The 27,108-nt window shown below is 49.7% G+C and overlaps 2 protein-coding genes across 2 annotated transcripts in view; one reads left to right on the top strand and one right to left on the bottom strand.

Annotated features, from left to right (window-relative positions):
• The window catches only part of HYDIN (HYDIN axonemal central pair apparatus protein), a 478,970-nt gene that overhangs the window by 432,956 nt on the left and 18,906 nt on the right, over positions 1-27,108 (bottom strand). Inside the window, exon 5 of the mRNA XM_072967685.1 lies at positions 1,618-1,726. The gene's annotated coding sequence lies outside the window, so the exon portion shown is untranslated. The remainder of the gene's footprint in view (positions 1-1,617; positions 1,727-27,108) is intronic.
• On the top strand, positions 1,560-27,108 carry CALB2 (calbindin 2). Its single transcript, XM_006199698.4, has 11 exons — positions 1,560-1,681; positions 11,048-11,124; positions 13,673-13,762; positions 16,284-16,364; positions 20,664-20,720; positions 21,304-21,381; positions 21,922-21,977; positions 22,308-22,347; positions 22,514-22,567; positions 23,337-23,408; positions 26,417-27,108. The coding sequence occupies exons 1-11, from the start codon at positions 1,588-1,590 to the stop codon at positions 26,531-26,533; spliced, it is 816 nt and encodes a 271-aa protein (XP_006199760.1). The 5' UTR covers positions 1,560-1,587; the 3' UTR covers positions 26,534-27,108.

Genomic DNA, 27,108 nt, shown 5'->3' with positions numbered 1-27,108 from the left:
TTGCCCAAAGTCACACAGCTTATTCTGGGATCCAAGTCCAAGCAGCCTGATTCTAAAGTGCCTGCTCTTAACCACTGAGTAATCCTGCCTCCTTAGACCCAGTGGCTTTGGTGCATTCCTCAGCCCAGGACTCTCCTCTGTGCATGCAGGCCTGGACAGCTAGCTTCTTACTACTCCTTTTCTCTCCCACTGTTGTGCAAGTAGCTCTAAACACATTTGCCCTGGCAAAAGTTTGCCCCAGGCAAAAAAATACAAGTGGTTTTAGAACCTTCACTGTGTTGCCTCTTTCAGGCTCACTCGGGGCTCGTCCTTCCCCCTGAGGGACAGTCTGCCCCCTCTGTCTCCTCCTGGTATTCCTCTCTCCCCTGGCGACCTCCTTTTCATTCTCACCTTCTTCCCTTTGCTCTCCCTCGGGAAGGCAGTTCACCTAACACTCATTAGCACATGCTAATGAGCATCAATGCATTTCTCAGTCGCTCAGCAGGAGAGGAGAGAAAGGGGGGACAAAGCTGCCACTCTGGGGGTTATAGTCCACAAAGACAGGACTCAGGCCACCAGGAAGAATGGTGAGGGAGTCCAGCCCCCAGCTTGGGGAGTCATGTTCATATCCTGGGGTCGGTACTCTCAGCAGCTGCTTCTGTCTTCTCTGAGACCAGCGCAGACCATTTCTATGTCAGCGTGGGACCTTCTCTGCCCACCTGCCTAAACAAATTCCCACGATGTCGGTAGGTGGGCGTGGCTAAGGCCTGGTAGAGGAGGATCTAGTTCTGCGACTCTCTAAACAAGTGTCTAAATCCCCCAGAGCCTGTCCAGGGCGAGGCAAGCATCAGGGAGTGGAGGGAGGTACTCAAGCGAGGGCAATCACCAACACCCCAAGAGGGGACAGTGGAAGCCCCTCCTCCACTCCCATCCGGATCCTCCCTGGGGGTCGCTGTTTCCAGCTGCCCCCAGTAAAGCCTAGGGAACACTCGGCTTGTCTCCAAGACTGGGACCCATGAGAGCATGGAAAGAGCCGGGCTGGGCAAGTCATTTGGTCCTTTACAGTCTTAAGTCCCCTTATCAGAAAAGCCGTCCCTAGTCTTCCTGCTATGAAAGGGCCAGACGAGAGGAGGCATGAGAGCGTCTTAGGGAACTCCGAAGTCGAGATGCCAAAGACTTGTTAAACTTACATTATTATTACGACTGGTGGTGTTGCTCTTACTACTGTTACTATTATTGTTGCTGCTAGTGATGATATGCGGTGGCTGCACTCAAGATGATCAGAGAGAAGGAGAGGGAAGGCAAGGATAGCCTCTCTTCCCTTTGCACCCGAAAGCCTCTGTTTCCCAGGGCAGGAGCGGGCTAGGGTCAGCGCAGACGGGCGCCCCTACCCCCGCGAACCCCTGCTGAGTCCCTGGGCGGCCGCCGCCCGGCGGAGACCCAGGCTGATTCTCTGAGCGCGCGCGCCCCCTGCTGGCGGCCAGGCGCGGGCGTAGCCTCCGAACTGTATATAAAGGCAGCGTGGCGCGCAAGAGCTGGCCGAGTGCAGGAGCGAAGCCGGCGCGCAGGGAGAGCGCGGTGCTGCCTGAGGTCTAAGAGCGGCTCGCCATGGCTGGCCCGCAGCAGCAGCCCCCTTACCTGCACCTGGCCGAGCTGACGGCGTCCCAGTTCCTGGAGATCTGGAAACACTTTGACGCAGACGGTCAGTAGAGCTCCCAACTTGTCTGCCCACTCAACCCCAGGGGACCTGCGGTGGAAGGAAGGGGGCAATGATGATGCAGGCAGGTGTAAGATTGCCCCAGAGGGTGTTTTGGCCACCGAGACAGCTGAGGTCGAGTTTGGGAGACACCCGGCTGCCCGGGTGACAACTGTCAGGAACTTTTCTTTCCTGACAGAGATGACAGAGCCCATCAGCTTTTGCAACCTCATTCTGGGCAAGTTGGAGCTTTCCCAGGGAGGAGGCCTCGGCAGACAAGGCTCCCTGTGACTCCCCCTGCCATCTTATCTTCCCTGCCTTTCCCTTCAAGGTAGCATCCTGCCTTCAGCGGCTGCTGCCACAGATCTCAGCAGCCCATTCATTTCTTCCCTCAAGTTTCCCTGTTGAAAAGCAGCATAGCCCCGTGGCGTCCTGGGGGCTGGGGCAAGCTAGTGGGGGTCCTGAAGGGGGTCCTCCCCAGCCTGTTTGGTGAGAACAAGAGCAGAGAGTGTATCGAGTGTTAGCATCCCCTGGGCTTCCTCTGCCCATTTTCCGTCCCTCACCGGCAAGCAGATCCCACCCACAGCAGCAGTGGGTGTGGTGGGGGGCAGGTTTTGGTGCCAGCCTGATATGTTCCTTCACGGTGATAATCCTGGGTGCTTTGGGTGACTCCTTTCTCTGGGTCGGGGGAGGCATAATCTTAAATGCTTCAGTGACCCACCCTCCGCTCTGCATGGTCTTGACACTGACTCACCCAAAAATTGAGGGCTGGAATGAATGACGTTTGGAACCTCCAAGCACTGGGGTTCCAAGGGTCTATGATGGTCTGACTCTGACATAAATGGGACACCCCCCTGCCACCTCGCTTTAGAGGCTTCTGATATCACTGGAGACTTTCTCTCCACCACTCCAAAAAATTAAGTGATCTGATTTCCTTCTCAGAGGTCCTGGCTGGGGTGGGCAGCCAAAATGTTCTGGCATCTATGACCACTGGCAGGGTGGTGGCCCAGAGAGTTTATCCTGGGATTGGGAGTTTGTGGGGGGATGGAAGCCAGAGGGCGGGTCAGGTGGAGACTCTCTCCAGTCTTCTCCCTTCCCTTTCTCACCTCGGCTGGGTGGGTGTAAAGCTGCCTAAACAGAGGCTGTCCGCCCAGCGTGCTATGGAGAGGCACAGGTTAGTGTCTGGGTATAATCTTGAGTGAAGTTTTGTTCCCTTGGAGCCAACTGAGAAATCTAGGAGTGCAGAGAACTGGGCATGTGACACCTGGATTAGGACTGTAATTTGCCTATGAATTACTGGAGGAGATGGGTAGATTGCTAAATCTGTAAAATGGGGCTAAGGAGGGGTTGTACTTCCAAGCCGCAGCTCGTGCCATAAAACTCCCTTGGGAGAAAGGGCTGTGAGAAGATCACAGCCTCCCCACATTCCAGATGACATGCACATTCCCTAGGGATGCTCCTGCCAGTTTATCTGCACTAGAGACTTGAGTGATTCAAGGAAAGTTACCAAGTGGCCAAGGTCATGCCACCGGCCTCCTGCCAGATGAGTCAGCTATAAACAGAGGACTCCACAGTTCCACTCTCCCCCTCTTCTCGTGGGGACAACAAATAGCACTGTCGATAATCATGCAAATCCTCACATTTGTCTGAGACTCTGTAGTTTTCAAAACACAGTCGCACCTTCTTGAGTCCTGCATGGCGAAGCTGTGGGCAGATTATCATTCTCCTTGTGCAGCTAAGGGAACAAACTGTGACTTCTCTGAGGTCAGGTATCGAGGTGGTGGCGGGGACTGGTTCCTGGCCAGCACTTATTCCCCAACTCTGGACACTCATGGAAGAGCCCCCGACCCAGCCTCGGAGGCGATGGGCAGTTCCTTTAATACTAGAAAGGGGTCCTAGATGTGGCTAGAGCATAGCTAAGCTAGAACTAGACCCAAGAGTCTTTATAGACCCCCAAAGCCATTGTACCTGCTCCTATATGAAAGGGGAGCTAGATTGCTTCTTGGTTCCTTCCGGTGTCCCATTGCCCTCTCTGGTCACTGCTTCAGGGAAGTCCCAAGGAGGGACCATGGACCTCACAGAGAAGGAAGGCAAAGAGAACTAAAATGCCAGAGATGGCACAGAGGTGATTTAGGAAAATGAGGATACAGCCAAATTGGAATTCCACTGAAGGACCCAGGATTGAGCTGTGGGTCACCCTGCTCTGGACCTTTCCTACCTGTCCCCTCCTGAACTCCCAAGGCTGCCAGGGAGCTCCTCCCCACCCCCCAAGGCGCTCCCTGCCCTAGCTGGGCCTCCTTCCTACTAACTCCGGAGTCTGTTTTCATCTCGGGGTTTCTCCTCTGCCACTCACAGAGTTAAAGAGCTCTGGGAAGACTCTCCTTTGCAGCTCACCGGGTCTCTGGAGTGAGCTCACTGGAGCCCAATTAGCCACGGGCAACAGGTAGAGGGAGCCCCACCCTTCTGGACTCTAGTAAACAGAGACTAGGAGGCTGCAGGAGGAGCTGGATTCCGAGGAGAGTGAGGATGGGGCAGGGGATCTGACCCTAACTCAGCTCATTTCTAACCAGGAGGAAGAGTCATCATCCTGGTGACTTTTGCCCAGAGTTTGATTATCTTCAGAATGATCATAAGCCTGGTGGTAGAGGAAGGAAGGAGCAGGTGTCTGGAGAGGGTGAAATTGGGACTCAAAGAGGCAACACTCTTTTCACAAGATCACATGGCCAAGTGGCAGGGTGGGGGGAATCCTGTCTCCCAGTACCCCCCCCAACTCCTCAGCAGTCAGCCAAGGTCATGCACTTGGAAGGGTCCAGGTGTCATCTCTCAAAGGCAGAAGTACGGAAGACGGCAGCTAAGGGTACCCTAGGAGCCAGGTGGGGCCTGGGCTCTTCCACGTATCACCTCCAGGCTCTGAGTGACCCTTACGTGCCCAACATGTCTGGGCCCACTGTTCTGTTGTTTCCTGGTCACTCCTTTGTCAGAAACTTTCTCACTCCCAGATCCAGGGGTCAGAGCGATGCCCAGCTCAGAATTCACACTGGCCTCTCTTTGTGGTTCTAAGCATACGGCCAGCAGGCCCCCATTCTGCTAACGACCAGTAGGAGGTCAGCGAGGAGCCAAGTTTTGCCCTGAGCCTTTGCTACCCTTTGGACGCACCTGCAGGTAGGGATATCTTCTTTCCTAGAGGCCAGCAGACACTCACAGGACCACAGAGAGAATCCCACTCACTCCAAGAATCTATCCTACATGGATATACTCGTACATGTGCATAAAGTTCCATCAACGAGGGGGTCTATTACCGAGTTCTTCGGAATACTGAAATTTTGAGAAAGAATGTGCTTCCTTAGGGAACAGAAAAATAAATCCTGCTAATCTCTACAGTGGAATATTATACAACCACTGGAGCTTTTGTCTGACATGGAAAAATGTCCATGATGCATTATTAAGATTTTTTTAATTGTAGCAGGACACTATTACAGTGTGAACCCATTTTTGCTATTAATGAAACATGTATGCTGGAAAATATTTGAAAGAACAGAACAGCAGTGGTCCTCTCTGCAGAGTAGATGATGTCAAATTAAAAGGCCTTTTTCCTTTAACTTTCTAAGTTAATTTCCACAGCGTTTGAGATTTTACAAGAGCATGTGTTCCTTGTATACTCAGAAAAACAAAATAACTTTATGGGCACCTCCCTCTTGTCATCAAAAGACATACATATAAGCTGCAGGTGTGGGGACCTGCACAGAGTCTTCTGAGCCTTTTTCTGCCTCCAGGTGGCTGTGGTGATGCAGTGGGCTCTCAAAGCCATGCACAGGGACGGAGCTTTGTTCCTTATCCATGTGTCCTCGAGGACTTTGACAATTAGTGACACAAAGGACCATGACGAGTGAGGAAGGCCCTGCCCAGTCTTCCCTCCTCTGCCCTCTTATACCCAGTGGTAATAACAGAAAGCATCCTCCAAACCCACCCACCACAGGGGCCACTGGCCAGACCCAGGGTACCCCGGCAGGCTCTCCCAGAGCACGAGTTACTGCTGAGTTTGTGTCCCTGGTCGGGGAATGGGAGGAAAGCTGAACAGCAGGTGGAGAGAGGTCTGTCTGTGCTGGAATTCTAAAAGAAGGTTTTTGGAATACTAGAAAGACCTGCACAAACAGGGTTGCAAAAGCTCCAGTATATATTAAGCATTTACACAAATAGTGCAACTGTTACTATGCAATACAACTGTGCTATTCATAAGATAATTATAGGATTTATAAAAATGATTGCTTCTCAGCACATTAAAGTCGGAGGGCACTGGTGCCTGGAACCAAGGTCAAAGTTGTCTGAGGGAGGCTTTCTTTTAACCCTGTCTGCGTTTCTCTGTGGGGTCCTTGTGTCTCAGGCATATCAGGACTGCGCGTTCTTCGGGAGCAGCCTCCTGTCCCACCTGGGGTAAGCCTGAGGACTAAGTCCCCCATCTCACCTCCACTTTCACCCCCAAACCCCCCTCTTGTTTTGCCAGCCCTGCACCAGGTGCCCTCTGCAAGCATCTCATGCCCCACGGCCCAGCCTCTCGGAGGGTGATTGCACCAGCCAAGGCGGGGGTGGAGTGGAGGGGGTGGCAGCTGCATCTGAGAAGAGCTGGGGCTCCCTGGGGAGGCAGCTGTGGGGCGTTTTCACAAACAAGCCCGCCTCACCAGGGCAGCCACCAACCCGGCGATCCCACATCCCTGCCCTACTCCTTGTTTATCCCCTTCTAGACTTCAGCAGTTTCACTAGTTGATCCCCTGGGGGAGGTTCCCGGGGCTAAGGAGACCCCTTTGGGAAATCTCTTCCAATGCCCCGGGAGCAAGAATTAATAGAGCATGCAGGCGTGAGGCTCTTCAAGAACTGGGCCTCCCCAACTCTGGCCCCAGGGGGGGTCTGTCCTGGCCGATTGCATCAGATCCCGCCTTTGCCCAGCCGGTCCCAGCTGGGGCCTCTGGCTTCAGCCCTCTCCGCCCCGCTCTTTGGCTCTCTGCTCTCTCCCCTCCCCTGTCGTCCAATCTGCCCCATCCTTCTGGCCTCCTCCAAGCCTGGGAATCGGCCCAGCATTAGGCTGCCAGATGTCCACGGGTTCAGGGGACCCAGGCCAGCTCCGGGGCCATTGTTCCAGAAGCAGCATGGCCCAGAAACACAGATGAAAAGTCAAGTGTCTGAACATTCATCCAGTAGCTGTTCGCACTGGGTTTTTCCCTTCAGGAGCCACCAGGAGAAGTGTGCACATGTGCGTGTGCATGTGTGCATGTACATGTGCGTGTATGACTGACAAAGAGAAAAACCAATACAAATACAGATATGGGCAGAGCCTGAATAGAAGGAGAACAGGCTGTTAGCTGGGACTGACTCTCTCTCCCCTCAAACTCCTCTCTAACACGATGCCAGTAACACCCGTTTGCTTACGTGGCAGAGTCCTGAAGACCAGACAGGGTGGAGAGTGGACAGCTCTTTGTAAATGGTGTACACCATGCCAAGTACTATTAATGCAGGAGCAGAGCCTAAGGAAGCCAATTTCTTGCCCTAAAGGGTGGTATTTGGCCCACAGGAACTTGTACTGGAGGGTAGAGGGCTATTTGCCGTTCCATGAATTTGGACAGACAGGAGGCCTGGCCTCATGAACACCTTCTTGTTTAGTTAACAAAGAGTCTGAAACTGCATAACTTCCCTCCTTGGTTTTCTCCAAACTCCACATCACAGATTAACACAGAATGGTGAACACCACACCGCCGTGGCCCTAAGCCTGTGCTTCTCAAACTTGAGCACCCAGAGGGGCTTGTTCAAGCACCGATTTTCTGGGCCTCATTCCCAACAATCCTAATTCGGCAGGTCTGGAGTGGGTCTGGGAATCTGCATTTCTAACGAGCTCCCTGGTGATGCTGACACCGTCAGGCCCCAACTGCTCTTGAACAGCGCTGGTCTAGGCCCCCCGTGTTCAGAGAGGTGCCATCACTTGTCAATAGGGAACCCAGGTCTACCATCCTGGGGTGCACACCAGCCCCCCACCTCAACCTAGAATGTGAAGCCAAAGGCACAGTCTCTAGGGAGGAGGCGCTCACGTTCAAAAACGGTGGTTCTCCAAAGTTCACACTCCTACGTTGTTAAAATACGTTGTTAAAAGTCCTGGCTGTGCAGCTCTGGGGTGGGGCCTGGGATTCTGCATTTCCAACAAGCTCCCAGGTAATTCCAAACCTACTGTTCCACAGACCACTCTTGGAACGGCAAGTCCTCATACTCCAGACCTACCTAATTAGAATCTCCATTTTAATAGGCTCCCTAGGTAATTCCTGCACACCTTAAAATTTGAGACACACTGCTCTAAAATAGTCCTTTACCCTGACTGCATGTCAGCATCACCTGGAGAGCTTTGAAAACATGCCCACGAGATATTCCCACACCACCAATTAAATCAGACGCTTTGGGGTGGGGCCCCAGGCAGTGGTGCTGTTTTAAAAGTTTCCTAGGCGATTCTAACACACAGCCTGGGCTGAGAACCTGGACTCTGAAGCTTTAGTCATGCTGGAACTCTTTGGGCCAAAGGGTTTACAGCCATGGATTGGTTTGGAAGAACTTAAGAGCATAGGGTATAAAAATGATGTTTTCCATTTATGTTGGATTTTACATTTTTCCAGAATGCTTTCCCAGTCTTGTATGGCTGTCATAATGGCTATAAAGCTTTGGGTTTTTTGTTTTTGTTTTTCAAAAGGATAAGTAGTTTTGAGAATAAATATTTATACCAATTTTAGAGATCAAGAAACTGAGGCTCCAGGAGATTGACTTCCTTGACGATGCATGGACAGTCACAGAGCTGGTGGTAGAATTACCATTCTTACTGAGGTTCCTCTCACCTGCTCAACTCTCAGAAAATCTGTACACATAAATCTCAGTGAGAAATAAGCCCCTTTCCACTGTGGGGCAGGGCATACTTCAGTCAAGGCTTTCCAAGTGCCTGGTCAGATTAATTGTAAAGTGTTGTCTCACTTTACATTTGGGCAAATTGAGGCACACAGGGGATGAAGACTAGCATAAGGAAGGATGCAGGGTCCCTGACTCCACCCAGCCCCATCTCCCTAATGTTCACAGGATGTGGTTTGATACTGAGGTTGGGGGTGATGGTTGCTATGGTAACCTTATGGTCCATCCTATTGGTAATCATAAGGATGATAACTACATCCTGATCAATGCCCATCACATGAGAGTTGCATGGTGGCCAGTCACCCCACCCACTGTAAGAGGGTCAGAGGAAAAGCAAACCACTTGCCCAGTGCTGAAGTCTACCCTGGAAGCAGGTGGGCCAACCTGTCCCCCACCCCCCGCCTTGGATAATAGGTGCCTCCTGGGTGATGGGTGGGGAGTTGCCCTGAGGGAAGCCAAAATAGCAAAGAACTTTCCTCCCTGCAGCCCCTGATCTTGGGGAACAGGCCTGTATCTAAAGTTGGCCATACCTCCCTGTGCTCCGGCCACGATGTTGAACAGTTGTTCAGCTCACAAAATAAAGACTTGTGGGAATGAACCACAGAGATTGTGGCAGAATCTCTGGCATGGCAAGAGGGGTTCATCCAGTCTCTGGGAGCCTCGGGCTGCCCAGGCTGCTCAAGCTAGATTCAGGGAGAAGCTTCTTTCCAAGGGGGAACTAGCCCAGATCCTGGCCCCTCTCCCTGCCTCTGCTAGGACTTCTCAGTGAGGCCTTCCCTGCCCACCCTGTCCAAGTAGCCCTGGTAGGTAATTTCAGCTGCCTCCTAAAACCCTCACGAAACAGACTCACACCCACTGACTCACGTGTCTGCCCAGCCCTGGCCCAGGCCCACCTCTGAGGCCTCTGCTACGTGGAACACCAGCGCATGCTCTCAGTGTGAGCTCTTGCTCCCCACCACAACCCCAGCCTTGGGCTCCTGAAGCTGCCCCTGGACCCAGAGCTGAGCTCAGCTTCCTGCCTGAGAAATGGAAGAACAGCCTGATCACTGCAGGGAGTGACCGGGGAGAGAAAAGTACTCACTCCTCCAACTTAGAGGCACCATCAACTGGACAACTGTCTTTTTGCCTAGAAAGCCCTTCCTCCCTCCCCTCCTCACTCCCCCACTCCAGCTGGCTCGCAGGCTGTGAGCACACATGCATGAAAATTCCAGCTCTCCTGAGAGGCTTAGCAGAACATCCTAGAAGAAAAATGACCACTCTAGCCTAGGGGGCAAAAGGGAACTCAAGTCTCGTCCCCCCACCCTCACCCTGGCGCAATTACAGTCCTCTCTTTTCCCTGCAGATAAAAATACATAATGTGTCACATGATTCTCTCCACACACTATTTATTGTGGCATCTCCCCCACTAGAGGGCGCCGCTAAGGTTATTCATTCCACAAACCTCAGAGCACCCCCTGCTCATCACTGCAGTGGTGGCCTCCCGTGTGCTTGATTCCTGTGATGACCCCCTCCGGTGCCCCTATCCCATAGGAAAGATGCCCTGCCTTTCTCTCCACTCTTACCTTCCGCATTATTCCCTGGAGCTGCCCTAACAAAGTACGACAAGTCAGGTGGCGTAAAACCACAAAAATGTATTCTCTCACAGTTCTGGAGGGTCGAAGTCCAAAATCAAGGTGTTGGTTCCAGGCTCTGAGGAGTAATGTGTTCCACGTCTCTCTCCTGCCTCCTGGTAGTTGCAATCCACAGTCCTCCTTAGCTTGGAGATGCATGACTCTAATCTCTGCCTGCCTTCACGTAGCCTTCTTCCTTGCGTCTCTGTCTTCACATGGGCTTCTTATAAGGACACCAGTCATTGGATTTAGGGCCCACCTCATCTGGTATGACCTCATCTTAACTAACTACATATGCAAAGGCCCTATTTCCAAATAAGGTCACTTTCTGAGTTCCAGGTGGACATGGATCTGGGAGGACACTCTTCAACTCAGTACACCCTCCTACCCTGAAGACCCAAGTTCTGACTCTGACTTCAATTCGCCCTAGTGACCATGGCTTGCCACTTGGTGACAAACCTCAAGGTTGATGACCTGTTGTCCCCTGTCATCTCCAGTGCCTGCTGCCTGCCCACCTGGTTATGGACAGACAGCTCCCAGCTCCTGCTCCCTCTGCTGGAAGGCCCAGCAGCTGGTCCCTCCCAGTATTCTCTGACTACTGAATGTATACCCCGAAGACAACATGGTTATTCATCCTGGATCTCTATGGTTGCAAATGCCCAGAGGGCAAGACCCACATCCCTAACAGTCCAGGGCTGGCCCACATACCTGCTTGATGACCAATGAGAACTACTTGTCTGTGAAGCCCCTGACTTCCCACCCCACCCAACTACCATAAGTCTTACTACTTAGCTCTGAGCATCATGGCTTTTTTTCTTTGCTATCTTTGCAGGAAATGGGTATATTGAAGGTAAAGAGCTAGAAAACTTTTTCCAAGAACTGGAGAAGGCAAGAAAAGGCTCTGGCATGGTAAGCCCACCCCTCTCTCCTATTGTTCGGGATTTTCGGTCATCCTGAGCATGGCTTTGAGCATCGTCTGTCCTAGATCATGCATTTCATCAGCGGGCCTGACATCTCTGGTCTTGACCCTTAGGGTTTTTAAAAATTAGAATACTCCCTCAAAAGAGTACCTTACCTCACTATCTTTGGGTGTCTGGGATGGAGGGGTGTTCATGGGCATCAGGGATTGATGAACCCTCCAAAACTGCAGAACTCTGTATTTGTGTATGTGTGTATAAAAAGTGTTTTCTTCGGGAAGAGTCTATAATCTATCTAAGACGCTCGGGGGTTCGTGACTCAAGATTGGACGCCTAGTGGGTTTCAACTGCCTTTATTTAAGACTGGAGTTTTTCAGCCTCCACACTACTGACATCTGGGGCCGGATGACTCTGTGTCATGGAGGGGCTGTCCTTGGCATGGTAGGATGGTAAGCAGTAACCCTGGCCTCTACCCATGAGATGCCAGTAGCATCCCCTTTAAATTGTGACTATCTCCAGACATTGCTAAATGTCTCCTGCAGGGGGTGTAGAATGATCCCAATGAGAGAACCACTGTTCTAAGCTGACAGGCTGGAATTTCGGCAGAGACCTAGAAGAAAAAGGGGGATTGCTCCAAACCAAGTATCTGAACCAGACTGTACTGGTTGACCTCGTGTGTGATGTTAGACTGCCCTTCCTGGCCTGCCCAAAGTGGCTCCAAGTCACATCCCAGCCCCTTAATGGCAGGCACACTGTTCCCCCTGGTGCCAACCTGGCACTACTGAGTTCACTAAAGCCTTTTGGGGGAGCGTCTGAAATACTGAAAACATAAGGTGATTAGAGCTAGGGTGCTGCGACTTCCGTGTCTGGTTCTCAAATATATGGAGTCAGACCCATTCTCTCCCATCAGCTCCCAAGGGTCCTTGGTGGGGGGTGGGAGGTCTCTCTACTCTTCCATGCTGCATGTCTGTTGGCCAATCCACGGCTCATTGGCAAGTCTTTGTGGAGCATTTTGGGAGATGAGTCATAAATCCACTGGTGAGCACCTGGTCTAAAGCTTGGCAACCCACCCCAATGAAGAGGGCGTCAAGTGATGGGCTTAAGTGATGCAGGTGATTCATGGGTTTGTTTATTAACAGTCCCCCATCACCCTCATTACTAGGATAATGAAGCCTGGATCACAGAAAGCACAGGCTTCACAACTGGTTCTGGGCTCACGGGATAGACAGAGGAATGTGTTTTTATGAAAAGCTTCAAATCTGAAATCCTTCTCTTAGTCATTCCCTTCCTCAGATGGCATCAGGTGTGATTTTCTAGTCTGTCAACAACCGTCTCAACTAACATCATCCCAGACTGGTTCTCAGAGCAGCTGCTATGTGGGAGAAAGAATACTGGCCTTGGAAAGCAGGAGCCATGAGTTCAAATTCTGGTGATTTTAACGGGTGACCTCAGGAGAAGTCACTTCATCTCAGCCTCCATTTGTCTGTAAAATGGGACTAACCTCATGGGGACTGCTGTGAAAATTAAATAGGACTGCCACACTTATGATAAGGGCCTAGGATCATTCCATGCACATTTGTAAATGTAAAGTAATGCATATTCATAAACAAATAAATGCTAGTAAATGACCCCAGTTCCAATGGTAAAAATAAAATAAAAACCAAAAACCAAAACCCAAAAAATAAACAATAGAAGGGATTCAGAAAAGACTCTAAGAATCGGTAGAATTCCCCTTGGCCCAATCCTAGGAAACACATAACCCACCAGAAAGTCATCAGATAAGCAAAGAGGCAGCATCAAATGCCAAGTTGATTCATCATTGATTAGGGATAAGGAAGAGCTCGTTAATGTAAACAATTAATCAGCAGCACCCCAAACCAAGAGAAGTTCTGAGAACTTCAAAAGAGCCTTAGATATAAGTTAGGTGATGGCCCAAAGGAACTTCTGAAGTTCTTTGCCTTTTTAGTAGTCACATTCACCTAGTGGACTATTTAAATGACACCTTGGCTGTATGAAGACATTCTCTTCACATTCTTCCAGGCATAAAATCAGAGTGAAAAATATTTTGGAATTGCCAGTTCATCTTTAGAGAGGAAAATGAGCAATTCACCTTGCTCTAAGCAGAACCCACTGGGGGCCATGGAATAAGGTGGACTTTTTAGAAGCTGCCTTAGTAAAATGTTGGAGCCTGAGCTCTCACATCCCAGTGATGGGAACAGTCCTCACCCTTCTGACCGGGTTGTGGTTTAATCCGTCTCAAAGGCAAAGGGGCATGTTTAATTACATGGTACAGAGCATGTCCACATGTCCTGTTCCCCTCTGAAAATTATGTGAATGAGCCTTGAAGAGAAGTTAGATTTGCAGGGACCTGGGAAAATCTGGGTGCATCCCTGATTACTCAGAGCACTGGCTCGACCTGGTTCCATACCTGCGTATTTGGGGCATAAAGTGCTTCCCCACCATTGCTGCATCGAGAGGGTGAGAGAGCCATGGTTCTCAGGGGACCCAGAGCACAATCAGCACCCTTTATCTTTCTGCAGATGTCAAAGAGTGACAACTTTGGGGAGAAGATGAAGGAATTCATGCAGAAGTACGACAAGAATTCAGATGGGAAAATCGAGATGTCGGAGGTGGGTCCTACTGTCCTGCTAAGAGCTAAGTGAGAGGGGCCAACAATCACCTGTGCCGCTTCCATGTATAAGCATCCTTCTAGAGACCTGAAAGAGGCGGCGGTCTTACAGCCCCACTCCCACCCCCAGCACCTAGGCTGATCAAAGAGAACAGATGGGTCCTTTTCTTTGTCTCACAAGGAAACAGGAAGCAACAAACACTAAGACAGGGATGAAGACCTTAAATGCTCTCGGGGTCCAACAGGTGTTGTAAATATGTGATGACCTCAACTTAAGACAGAAGACAGGGTGAAGACTGGGGGACAGGACAGCCCATGCCCCACCTATGGGCATCCAAAGGTGTGTGTGGGTATATATTCATATGTGCATAGATATATACAAATTGTTAAAAGATAAATGGAAGCATATCAAAAATTCTAAGAGTCTGAGCAAAAATCAATTTGAATGGGGCAGTACCAAACTAGAACTAGTTAGGGACACTCCACCAACAGGAGCTAAGGGAAAGACTTTTATAGAGACGAGACAGAAGCAAAGCAAGGAAATCATTTGACTGGCTACCACCTGAGTGGTTGCATTATGCACGAAAGCCTAGCTGGCTGCTTTGGCTGTTTGTTTAGATTTTGGTTTCCTTATGCGGGCTATTAAGGCATCAAGGCCACCTCAGTCTAATGGCTTCCTTGAGTAATTTTACAATTTGCATATACACACATACTTGTGTCTTAGTCTAGCCAAATACCTCTGGCAATCAGTTTGCAGACCACAGTCCAGTGGTCCAGAATGATCATGGCAGCACACAAAGGAGGGCATCACTCCTCTCAGGGTGGGCTAGTTGCCATGATGTTAGGTCAGTGCTCAGGAAGCAGAGACTGAGACAGAGATTCAAGTGGGCAGGATTTATTGAGGGAGAAGTCCTCAAGAGAAGGGAAGAGAGAACACAGGAAAGGGCAGAAGAAGAAGTGAAGCAAAGATATGGTCTCAGCTGGAGCCTAGCCTTGATCTCAGTGTGGGGGCTCCAGAGTGTGGATTGTGCCACAGAGTTGGTCCCACCTTGAAGCAAGAGCTAGGATGGTCCTTTGTACCCCTGTGTTAATCAGGCCGTGGTTGCAGGCTGTCCCCTGCAGGGTGAAGGATGCAGGGAGGATGGCTAGGGCATCCCTGGTTTGGTGGAGGGCATTTCTCCTGCAGGGGGCAGCTATGAGCCACTAGCAGTCAACCTTCACAGCAGCTGAGGGATGGCCAACCGCCCAGGTAAAGGTGATGAGGGAAAGGCACCAAGAGCATCCACTCTCGTTGCCTCAACTGCAAGTCTCAAATGGCCTTAAACCAGGAGTCAGCAGGCTTTTTCTGTAAAGATCCAGACCATGGTCAATGTTTTAGGGTTTGCAAGCCATGCAGTCTCTGTCACAGCTCTTCAACTCTGCCACTGTGGCACAAAAACCACCACAAACAATATGTAAATGAAGGGCACTGCCATGGCCCAATACAAGTTTATTTACAAAAACAGGCTTCAGGCCAGGTTTGGCTCTTGGGCCATAATTTACCAACTTGTGGCTTAAACTCTGAGAGGCTTCTAAAGAGAAAGGCCATGGGGAGAGTTGGCTCCTGGTGAAGGAGGCCAGGTCTCCAGCCCTGCTTCTCTGCAGTTCTCTTGGTTCTGTTCTCTAAAACGGCTTCATCCTCAGGCTCACACATAGCAAGCTGGCCACAACAGTTCCAGGCATCACATCCAGACACAGCCATGCCCTGATGCAGAAAGGACCCATCTCATGTGGTCCCTGAGAAGAGCAAGGAAACCTTTCCCAGAAGTACCCTCAGCAGACCTCCCCTCACATCTCATTGGCCAAGACTAGGTCACATGCCTAAGCATAAGCCAATCACTGGCCAGGGAAGTGGGATTAGCACAGTTAGCTGAGACTAGTTAGGATTTACCTATGACTCAAGGATGCTGGGAGCAGAAAAGAGGGGGAAGGCCAGCTGGGTGTGCAGCCAACAGTGTTTGCTTCACAAGAGTATTTGTGTTTTTTTAAAAATCAGATTTGTTGTGGGATAATTTACATACAATAAACAGCATTGATTTGAAGTGTAAAATTCCACGAGTTTAGAAAGTTGTATATTGTAATCACCACCGCAATCAAGACACAGCATTTCGATCACCTCTAAAAGGTTCCTCTGCCAGGTGCAGGCCATCCTGCACCGGCAACCACCAATCTCAGATTAGTCTTCATTTTCTAGAATTTTATATATATATAGTCATCTGTTAAGTATTGAGTCTGAATATTTGCATCTTAAAATGACACCATTTTCTGTGCCTCCAGCTGCTTCGACCTGAAAGTCTGGGGTGACCCAGAAGCATCCTTCTTCCCCATTGCAGGGCTGTTCTCAAGGAAGAAAGCAAAATGGAGCAAAATTTGACTCCCACGCTGCCTTGCCACTGGCTATTTTCCAACCTTCCTACAGGAAAGTTGGTCTGCTCCCTGGCCGGGCTCTCCATAATGCAACTGTCCCTCTCTGACCCCCACAGCTGGCGCAGATCCTGCCGACCGAGGAGAACTTCCTTCTGTGCTTCAGGCAGCACGTGGGCTCCAGCACTGAGTTTATGGAGGTGAGACCAAGGCGCTGGCTTCTGTCTTGCACATTGGGACCTGCCTTTCTCTCATGTTCAAAGCCAAGCCCACCCAATGGCTGGAAATGGTCCCTGAAAGACACTAAACCCCTTCGGAGTAGCTCAGCTACTCCAAGTGTGGTCCATGGGCCAGCAGCATCCATGTCACCATCACCTGGGTGCTTGTTAGAAATACAGAGTCCCTGACCCACTGACTCAGAATCTGCATTTTAACAAAATCCCCAGGTGATGCGTGTGCACATTAAAGTGAGGGGAGTAAGGTGAGAAGTAAGCATGGGTGAAGTTCCTTTGGGAAATAACGTGTACACACTGGCTCCCATTTGGGGGATTTGTCATAGATATTTGCATATTACAGGCTCTGAGAAATCCTGCAGTAAAGAGATCTGTCTCACTCAGTTTGCCTCCAGACTCTCCTATACTTTCTTCTCACTCAATAGCATTGTGTCCCTGGAAGTCCCAGTTCCAAGGAGCCTTTGTGGGAAGGATGGATTTACATACCATCCTAAAGCTGAAACAGATAAGTGAGAATTCCAGTTTCCACTATCTTCCAGATTTGATCTCAGACTGTGGTCTGGGCTTCCCTGCTCACCTTTAAAATGGACATGGTCATCTTTGCAGTAGCAATGCTTTCAGGTTCTCACATGAAATAGGACATCGAAATTCATGTCTTCTGAGTAATATTCAACCAATAGACTGAACCATATGAAACTGCTCCTATTTAAACAGTCTTTATTTACAAAAATTGGAAACTCTATATCGTCTAACCAAATACATTACTAATGCTGATGCCAAGCAAACCACGAATTATTTTTTGCTATTTTTGGGGGGCTCTGCATCCTAGCCATTTAATGTATGTGTCTCTCAGGGTAAAATTCAACCAGTACCACCCACCCACCCACCCCTGCACACACATTGCCTGCTGTGATAAACAGTGACTGGCCTTCAACACGACTGTGTCGCCCTTCATCACGTTAAATCCATTTCCAGCCACTGGTAATCCCCTCTCCGTGCTTCACTGCGTAAAAACGACTGGAGAGCCAGTCCAGAACCACAAGTGACTTTGAGCTCCCCACGTGGATAGAAAGTCAGTTAGAAATAATGGATTCTCAGCGCAGAAGGCTTATTTTTTAAGTGGCAGCTTGCCTAAGCATCAGATATGGATTTAATTTTACAGTGCTTTGAAGGATTTTCTCCATTTTTTTTTCAAGATGGCAAAATTCCATACGCTGATAATTGACATGCTGGATTCTGTTCTTAGGCCTCATCTTGCCTGTCTAGGAGGAAAAGTCTGCATATACTTAGAACTTGTCAGGGTGCTGCTTGTGTGAGGGTCAGTTTTTCTGTCTATAGAAAAGAGAGTGTTTATATCGGACTGCTCCCTTTCTGATAGGAAGCCAAAGATTGGCCCCTCTTCCACCTGTGATCTGGAAAATGGGGATGGTAGCTTGCAAAGGGCAGAGATACTTAAAGAGGAGCAAAAAAACCCAAAAAAACAAAAACAAAAACTCCCTCTCTCTCTAAATCATTAGTGGTTTCTCTCTGTGTAGTTGACATGGTTCCATATTCTCACCTGCCTTTATCCTTTAAGCCCTAGCGTAACTACTAAGCCAACACCACCCTGCTCCCTCGAGTTTCCTGGGACCTTCCCCAACCATCCTACAGGACCATCCCCCTCCCAGGGTTGTCCATGTGTTCTGTCTTTATCAGCTGGAAACATGAAATGGCCCCCTGGCAGCCCTGAAAGGCTTGTGCTGACAGATGGCTCCCATCTTACTGCTCAGCATAACATTTTAATTTCTAATTTTAGTGATAACTCAGGATTTCTTTGAGATTTCACAAAGCCCGGGTCTCTTGAACTCTTTTCCTTGAGTGAGAAGAAAATAATGACCCACTGATGGCTGAGTGCAAAGTGCTGGAGGGGAAGAAAAGTCCAGCATGAGCCCGTGGGGGTGCGGTGGGGGTGCGGTGGATCCAGGGAGGGAGGGAGAAAGGGAGGTCAGACCTGCTGGGATGATCTCACTCTGAAAGCAGCCGGATGCTTTGCTCTCTGCTAGGACTGGGGTCCCTTCAGGTTATCCTCCTTTTAGGCAATGTAGGGGGTGCTGCCTTTTTACCCAGTCAAGACTCAGCCTAGATAAATTCTAATGCACTAAATGCATGCAGGTGGTTGGTGAAGTCATATTTGCAAATCTGCACATATTTCTTAGTGCTTTCTTAAAGGCAGGCTTTCAGGGAATGGGAAGGAATATTTTGATTGAATCAGGCATTTTTCCCCAAAGAAAATACTCTCTCCTAATCAAAAATCATCTACCCAAGGTGTATGTAGAATAATCCATTCTTTTTTTGGAACTTGGTCATGTCTCATAACTTAAAAAAAAAAAATCAGGAACAAATTTCTTGAGCTACTACTGTACCATGAAAATTACACAGCCTTGTTTACTGGTATGGAAGAAAATTCTAAAAAATCTATAAATTTTCAGACTCCTGACAATAAAAGGGGGACATAATGTGGAGAAATCAAGGAGGCAGGAGATCAAATTTGGGAAAAGAATTAGTGCCTGCTGACTCTCAGAAAATCAAGTGTTGCTGGTGTCCAGGTGTGCAGTTTGGAGCTGGGTGAGAAAGGAATAAAAATCAAGGGAAGAAAACTTGAAAGAAAATCTAAGAACTATGATCAGGCACCAAAATAGACCAAAGATTAAGGAAACACTGTTCTCTGGGCCTTTTGTCACAGATACACCCTCCTCCACCCCTCAGCGTGGTAATTCCCTTCTACCCTCAGATGGCTTAAATAAAAGGCTGGGGCTTCAGGACAGTTGCATTCAAGACCAGCATTTGTCAAGACCATTGTATTAGTTACCTATTGGTGCATAACAAATTACCCCCCAAAATTTAGCAGCCTAAGGCAACAAGCATTTATTATCTCACAGTTTCTGTGGTTACAAATTTAGGAACAGGTTAGCCAAGTGGTTTTAGCTCAGAGTCTCATAAAATTGAGGTCAAGATGTCAGCTGGGCTGCAGTCATCTGAAAGGTTGACTGGAGCTGGGAGGTGCACCAAGATGGTGCCCTCACATGGCTGTTGGCAAGAGGCCTCAGTTCCTCACTACATGAGATTTTCCATAGGGCTGCTTGAGTATCCTCCTTACAAGGTGGCAGCTGACCTCCTCCAAGAGTGAGTGATCCAAGAGAGAGAACAGGAAGGAGCCTCAATGTCTTTGTGACTTAGTCTTGGAATTCACACACAGTCACATCCGCCATATTCTATTCATTGGACGTGACTCAGTAAGTTCAATCCACATACAAGGAGGGGGAAACTAGGCTCTAAACCACTACAACTATTTTCCCTTGTTTCTCCTGTGTGATGTCTGCTCCTGCTCAAATGGCTAGAATAGAGAGGAAGGAGGTGGTCAGACCCCTATCACTTGCTAAAGCTCTGCTTCTCTTTGGTCCTCCAGATGCTGTGGTCAGCAGGCAGTCCCCTGATTCCTCACAGGGACCCAATACATGCACTGAATAACTGGGACTTGGATCAGAGCCCAAAACCAGTATAGGACAAGACACATGGAGGGATCGAATGTCCAGGCCTAGGTCACATGCCTACCTCTAGACATGGGTCAGCCCCTCTTGAACCACATGGAATGAGTATGAGAGAGAGGTGGTCTCCTAAAAAGAGGCGGGGAGATGCTTTTTTTAGAAAGGAGGAGGAGTGGCCTTGGGACAGTCTCAACAAACTGATTACGCTTCAGGCATGGCTGCCACATGGATCACGATGGAGGGGAGAGGAGGCAGTACAGTGAAGAGTAACCAAAGCCTGTTCCTGCCCCTTCCGGAGGGTTCTTACCCTTGCCCCAAGCTCCCACTCAGGGGATGAATGAGAAGCTTCCAGAACAGTAAAAAGGGCACCCAATATACCCACAGCAAAAATGGGATCCACCAGATGCTAATGCTAGTCTTGATAAAAATCTGTCTGGTTAGCACCTTAGAAAACCATAAGCCTGGTTACAAGATGATCCAAAGAGACACTCAGGCCAGGCCCGTAGCCAGTTAAGAGTTAGGAGACCTTGTCCCCACAGTTTTTTTCCCTTCTCTATGTGACCTTGGCCAAGACACTTTCTCTCATTTCTTCAGCTGCAGCATGGAAGGGCCTGGGTTAGACCATCTCCATGTCCCCATCTCACCTGAATATCAAGACCTGGCCTGGCCCATTAAAGGGAGGTGGAGGGAGGCTTATAGGTGTGCACAGGTCTCTGTGAATACACTGACATTCCCGTTGCAGGCATGGCGGAAGTATGACACAGACAGAAGCGGCTACATCGAAGCCAACGAGCTCAAGGTAGGATGGGCCTTGGGCAGGGCGGGGAGGGCGCAGAGAATGGTGAGGCCAGAGTGGTGGTGGTTTTAAGGAACCTGGGGAGGAGGAGACGTTGGGTGAGGAATATGGGTTGGTGGTCTGCTGAGGAATGCTCAAGTCTGGCTCTGAACTGTTGGACTTGTTCAGCCATGTGAAATCAGTAACATGGAGCTGTGGGGCTACAAAGTTCAACCAGTTCACACTCCTCTGAACATTGGGGCCCAGGACAGGCATCCTCAAGGCACCCCAGCAATTTGGACTTCCAGCTTGTATTTCTACTCCTAAATTCCTCAGGAACCAGGGGTCCCTGGGCACTGCTTAGCTATGTGTCCTGGACGCTCTCAGGAGAGCCAGTCTCCACCACCTGTCCTATGGGGTGAGGTTGCATCCAGGAGCTACCTCCACCCTTCAGGGTGACTCCACAGCATTGAGGGGCGAGGGAACTGTGAGGCTGTAAGCTATGCAAATGGCAGAAGGCAATGTCAAAGTGACTGAATGAACAGGTAAGTGAGTGATGGATGGACTGATTGAGTCAGGAGCTCTCAAGACGCCCTTTGTATTCCAGGGATTCCTGTCTGATCTGCTGAAGAAGGCGAACCGGCCATACGACGAACTCAAGCTCCAAGAGTACACCCAAACCATAGTGAGTGGCCAAAAGTAGGACTCCTCCCCAGGGGCGCAGGACATGGGCCCCAAACTGGCGGGATTCTGGGCTTGCAGGGTCTTTAGCTGGCTGATTCTTGAGGCTCTGGTGAAGTGACTCCTAGTGACAGCCAGCTAAAGGGATGCTAGTTCACGGCCCTCCCAACCCTCTCTCTGAGGTCACCACATAGCCAGGTGCTCCTGGGCCAGCATGTGACCAGAGCATCTGTTTGCATGACAATGTCTCCAGCTAGGGGAGAGGATAAACTTGGGGAGGGTGGGCCTCTGGTTCTGGCCTGCTCTCCTCTGCAGCCCAGTCCCTGAGCTGGGGAGAGGGGAGCAGTGACCTAGTGCCTGCTGTTTCCCCTGTGACCGTGCCTGATTTAGACCATGCTGGCCCTGCCTCCAGGTGACCTCAGAGGACACACGGGCACGCTGCCCCCAGCGTCCTTCCTCTCCAATATAGGGGGTGGCAGGTCAAGGCCCCCTATGAAAGGAGGTCAAAGCAAATAACCCAGGCACCACTTTCTGTCCCCAACAGCTACGGATGTTTGACCTGAACGGGGATGGCAAATTGGGCCTCTCGGAGATGTCCCGGTAAGTGCCTGTCCTCACTCACCCCAGCATCACTTTTCCCAAGACCGCTGCAGATCACCCCTGTGCTGCCGTCCCTATCACTAAGATCAACCAGTGGATACAGTGACAGGTCAGGGGTCACGAAGCTCAAATCAAAGTTAGAGGAAATCATGATCATCATCACCTCAATGCTCCGTCTCCCTCTTTTTAGCACCTTCCACTGACTCCTGATTATTAAGCGCTCAGGGATCGTTTCCATAACTCTGGATACTAAGCCTGCATCCTCTCTGGTCTGAGTTGCTTTTGCCTCTTCTCTGTCCCCTAATCGCTACTCTAACGTTCTCTTCCCAGACTCTTGCCTGTACAGGAAAACTTCCTGCTTAAATTTCAGGTAAAAGAGCCACTTTGCTTTTCTTCAATTCTTCCCTTCCCCTTGTCCCTCTGTGCTCACCTTTCCACCCTCCTGTCCCGACTCAACACACACACACACACACACACACACACACACACACACTGCAAGGCTATGGCTTCTCACTCTAATACCTTGGGCCTTTCAGGGCATGAAGCTGACTTCAGAGGAGTTCAACGCGATCTTCGCATTTTACGACAAGGTAAGACGGAGGATGGTGTGGACAGAGGAGGAGGTGGCCCAGCACCAGGGGAGCCCCCGATCAGAATGGCTCACCGTGGTCTTTGGGAATAGACAAGCTGTTGGAGTGGCAGCCCGGGCCATGTAGTTTCTTCCTGTCTCTCTGGGTTCCCTGCGGCATCTTCTGCTTAGTCAGAAAATAAAAGTCCTTCACAGTCTGTGGCCTGGGGACCCAAGGTTTTGTTCCTTAAAAGTACAGGAGAGAATAGCTCGTGGAAGAGGGTTATGCTCGGAGTTGGGGTGCGATTGCACTGTTGGGGCCCAAGAGGAGGACGTGCTCAGTGCTGCTCCCTGGGTGCCAGGTCATAATCTTGTCTTTCTAGGCAGTGGGAAGTGAGAGGCCCTCCTTACCACCGTCACCTCTCCCTTAGCCGTCCCCTGCCTGCAGCACTCCAGTGATCTTCCTTAGAACCAAAGGGTTGGGGGTAGACTTTAAATAGCCCCTGTGTACACCCTGACATCTAACTGTGGGATTTGACACCCAGGGAGTTAGCTAAATGCTTCCTGAGCCTCATTTACATTTTCAACACAAATGACAAACAGCAGGATGAATAATTTGCCCCGTGCCCTCCCTTCCTGCAGTGACTGGTAAAGTTATTGCTTATTGGTTACTGAATATCTTGGCATCTCCTTTTGCACAGAGTAAAGACTGTTAGCAAAAGGTAGACTCTGGCCAGGGGCTGTGGGGCCTGAGGCCTGAGGCTCTGTGCTGACCCTCTGCTCCCTGCCAGGACGGAAGTGGCTACATTGATGAGAATGAGCTGGATGCCCTCCTGAAGGATCTGTACGAGAAAAACAAGAAGGTGAGCAAAGGAGCCCGGGGTGGGAAAGGAGCCCGGGGTGGGGAACTGTCCCGGCAGGAAGGTGGGGACAATGCAGTGGAGTGCATTTTGCTCCTCTCTGGTCACCCATTACAAGGCAATGGCAGTTTTTTGGTTTGGTTTTTTTTTTCTGGTTGAATTGATTTTTTTTAAAAAAACCACTCATCACAGAAAGTTTGCCATCTTAACCATTTTAAGTGTACGGTCCAGTGGCACTGAGTACATTCACTGTGCAACCATCCCCACTGTCCAGCATCATCCCAGGATGAAACCCTGTACCCATTCAACAGTAGCCCCCCCTTACTCCCTCCTGCCCCCAGCCACTGGCACCCACCATTCCACTTCCTGCCTCTATGAACCTGATGGCTCTACAAAGTTCACATAAGTGGGATCAGACAGTATTTGTTTTTCTGTGTCTGGCTTATTTCACTTACTGGAACGTCCTCAAAGTTCCTCCATGTTGCAGCCTGAGCCGCAATTCCCTTCCTTTTTAAGGCTGAATAACATCCCACAGTGTGTCTATCCCACATTTTGTTGATCTGTTCCTCCATAGACAAGACACTTGGGTTGCTTCAACCTGTGGGCTAATGCCAATAATGTGGCTGTGAGGCAATGGCAGTTCTGATGTGGCCCAGTTCTTGGAAGCGGCAGCCACATGGCCAGCAAAAAAGACTTTTCACATATGGAGCGATCTGAGAGAGCAGGGCCTGGAGGGAGGCGCGGGTATTCTGAATTAACTGCAGAATCTGGGGCTGGGGAAGAGGGTCACTGAAGAATGTGTTTCCTCGAAGAGAAGGCTGGGAACTGAACTCTTACTACTTTTCCCCATTGTGTTGCCTCTTGGACAGACCCGGGGGCTCATCTGGGTGCCCTGGATGGGAGGATGCAGGTGGAACAGGAACCAGGAGACGAGTTTTGGCAGCCGTCTTCCTTTACCTCCTGGAAAATCTTTCTCAGAGCAAATTGGTTTTGCTGCTTTCTTTAATTAGATGAGGAATGTGCTCTAATTTTTTGTGTTGTCTGACTGCCTGGGCCATCAGGCAAGAGCTAAATTTAATGTTCACTTTCAGCGAAAAAAAATCATTGCTGCCCCTGAGCCTATCTATCTCCCTTTCCAATTGCCTTCTGACCTCTTAATTGTTATCCTGAATACTATCCTTCATTTCTTTCACCCTAAATTTTTTTTTTCCTTTACAATACCTACCATTGCTTTTTGAAAGAGGCGGAAAATAAATTTTAAGTAAGCAAATACGTCCTAGGAAGAAGGAGGTACTCACCAAGTATTTGAACTTGGTACATTTTTTTCTGGCACCAAATTCTAGGAGATAATTATTTGTGCATCCCTATATGTGCAAGGAATGTTGAGCAGCATAATGAAAATATCTTTAACTGCAATGGACATCACCTGCATGGATGGGGATTCGGTTTCTGAGTTGATTAATGTTTGGGGCTCCCGAGGGACAGGTTGACGGGCTCAAACTTTGCTATTTCTCAGCACTCCTAAGACAACTGCAACTCGCTAAAGCCTTTCCTAGCTTCAAGCAATACTTCCAGACACAGAAAGCAAGCAGCCCACGCCCTACATTCTGCTAAAGCTTTTTTTTTTTAACATTTTTTATTGATTTATAATCATTTTACAATGTTGTGTCAAATTCCAGTGTTTAGCACAATTTTTCAGTCATTCATGGACATATACACACTCATTGTCACATTTCTCTGTGATTTATCATAACATTTTGTGTATATTTCCCTGTGCTATACAGTGTAATCTTGTTTATCTATTCTACATCTGCTAAAGCTCTTGATGCCACACTGAACCAGAGTGTTTTCTCAAGCTCAGGGTTCATATATGGGGTCCCTTCCTTGGCTCCTAATTGAGTGGTAGATCGCTCGGGCACACCCCAGTGTCATAGACTAGGCAACACTTCCAGGAACTTCCCTACTTTAGGGAAGATGCCCCCTCAAAGCTAGAGATGCTTTTGCAGCATGCCTTGGGGCTGGGTGGTGGCACAAACCCAGAAATCAGTAACAAGAGGGGATGTCTCCAAACAATGCAATGAAAGACTGACCTTTGAGCACCAAGAAAGCCATAATGGAGGACAAATGAGCCAGGGAAATAATTACATAGACTTCAGGACTCAGGGGACTAAGGATATTTGGTAGTTTTGGCCCCATCCTTTAGCCAATACCCTAGTCTTTACACCTCAGTTTTTTTCATTCACTGAATGGGGATAATGACCCATTAGCCTGGAAGGGGAAGTATTTGAAAAAAAAAAGACCTGCCAATATATTCAATACAAAAGGAGAAGGAGGAAGAGGAAGGAAGGAGGGAAAGAAAAAGATAGTTGTTTAAGTGACTTTGCTACATTTCAGAACTATTGGCTATTTGCAGCCAAAGCAACACAAGGTGTATGGGATGGCGGTGTTCTGTTTAATTCTGGCCTCCGCTTTATATGAGACTAAGGGTATATGTTGGTGAGTAACCTGTCTCAGTAGCCTCTGAAGGCCACGAGGAGCCAGTACACGGGAAGTCGGCTGGTGGGCTTTTCCGCCAGAGGAGATAGGAGTTAGAATCCTATGGTCCAGGGGACCTGAAGACAAAACCGGGGTGCTTCCCTGGCATTCTCTTCCTCACCTGCAGGGCCTCAGATTGAGTAAATGGAGGCCCAAAGAGGTAGAGGAATTTATACAAGTTATGCAGAGATAATGAGTGTCACCAATAGCTACTGCTTTTTGGGAGCACATGTTGTGGGCCAGGCACTGTGCTAAGTGTTGTCAATGTTCGTTTCCTCATCTAATCATCGAAACACCTCACTGAGGCAGATTTATTATTGTACCCATTTTACAGACTCAGAAAGGTTGAATCCTTTCTCCAAAGCAATGCAGCCAGTGAGTGTAAGGGATAGGTCCTGCTTGGCATGTTTGTGAATGAGCAGGTGGGCCTTTAGGCGGGGCAGTCCCCTGAGCCTGCTCTTCTCTACCTCTCCTAGGAAATGAACATCCAGCAGCTCACCAACTACAGAAAGAGTGTCATGTCCTTGGCTGAGGCGGGGAAGCTCTACCGTAAGGACCTGGAGATTGTCCTCTGCAGCGAGCCCCCCATGTAATAGGGGGACACGAGCTGCTGCTCCACCTCCCCTAACCCCTGCTCCCACTGCCCTGCCACTCCCACCCAGACCCAGAGATCCTAAGCACCCCTCTGGCTGCCCCTGCCACCTGCACACAGCAGCCTATAAAGCAGGAAAGAAGAGGTAGAGGGGCTGCTGACTGACAGGCCTCCGGTGCCCCCTCCAGCCCAACCCTGACTGATGGGCACAGCGCCCGGCCTGCAGCGAGGCATCAACCACGTGGAAGGTGGCGGGGGCACAGGTGAGGGGTCCCTGGTTCTCTTTGCTGTGATGCATGAGTTCTTTTGCTGTACGACTTAGGCTCCTATGTCCAACGGAGCAGACCCTCCCCTCTCTCTCTCTCCTCTGCCTCTCCCCCGGGCTACTACCCACCCTGAGCCCCTGGGCTCCCTGCGCCACCTTGCTCATGGTGTAGCTGTCTTCTTGGCATTCCTTGTTCGTGGAAGGCACTGGCCCAGTCCTTGTCCTCTTGACTCGGTGTGCCCCTTTTCCCTTGGGTCTCTTGTTTACCAAAGAAGAGTTTACAGACAATAAAAAGGAAATGTTCTGCTGTG

The sequence above is a fragment of the Vicugna pacos genome, chromosome 9 (genome assembly GCF_048564905.1).
Source record: "Vicugna pacos chromosome 9, VicPac4, whole genome shotgun sequence".
In the NCBI taxonomy this organism is placed as follows: Eukaryota; Metazoa; Chordata; class Mammalia; order Artiodactyla; family Camelidae; genus Vicugna; species Vicugna pacos.
The sequence above is the reverse complement of the archived record's forward strand: the minus strand, read 5'-3'. Positions and strand labels throughout refer to the sequence as shown.

Bases quoted from the DNA above. Each gene is read 5' to 3' on its own strand.
- CALB2 (XM_006199698.4), top strand. From the start codon at position 1,588: ATGGCTGGCCCGCAGCAGCAGCCCCCTTACCTGCACCTGGCCGAGCTG. The intron at 21,382-21,921 runs GTGAGTGGCCAA...TGTCCCCAACAG, and splicing joins AAGAGTACACCCAAACCATA to CTACGGATGTTTGACCTGAA. The intron at 21,978-22,307 runs GTAAGTGCCTGT...TTCTCTTCCCAG, and splicing joins GGCCTCTCGGAGATGTCCCG to ACTCTTGCCTGTACAGGAAA.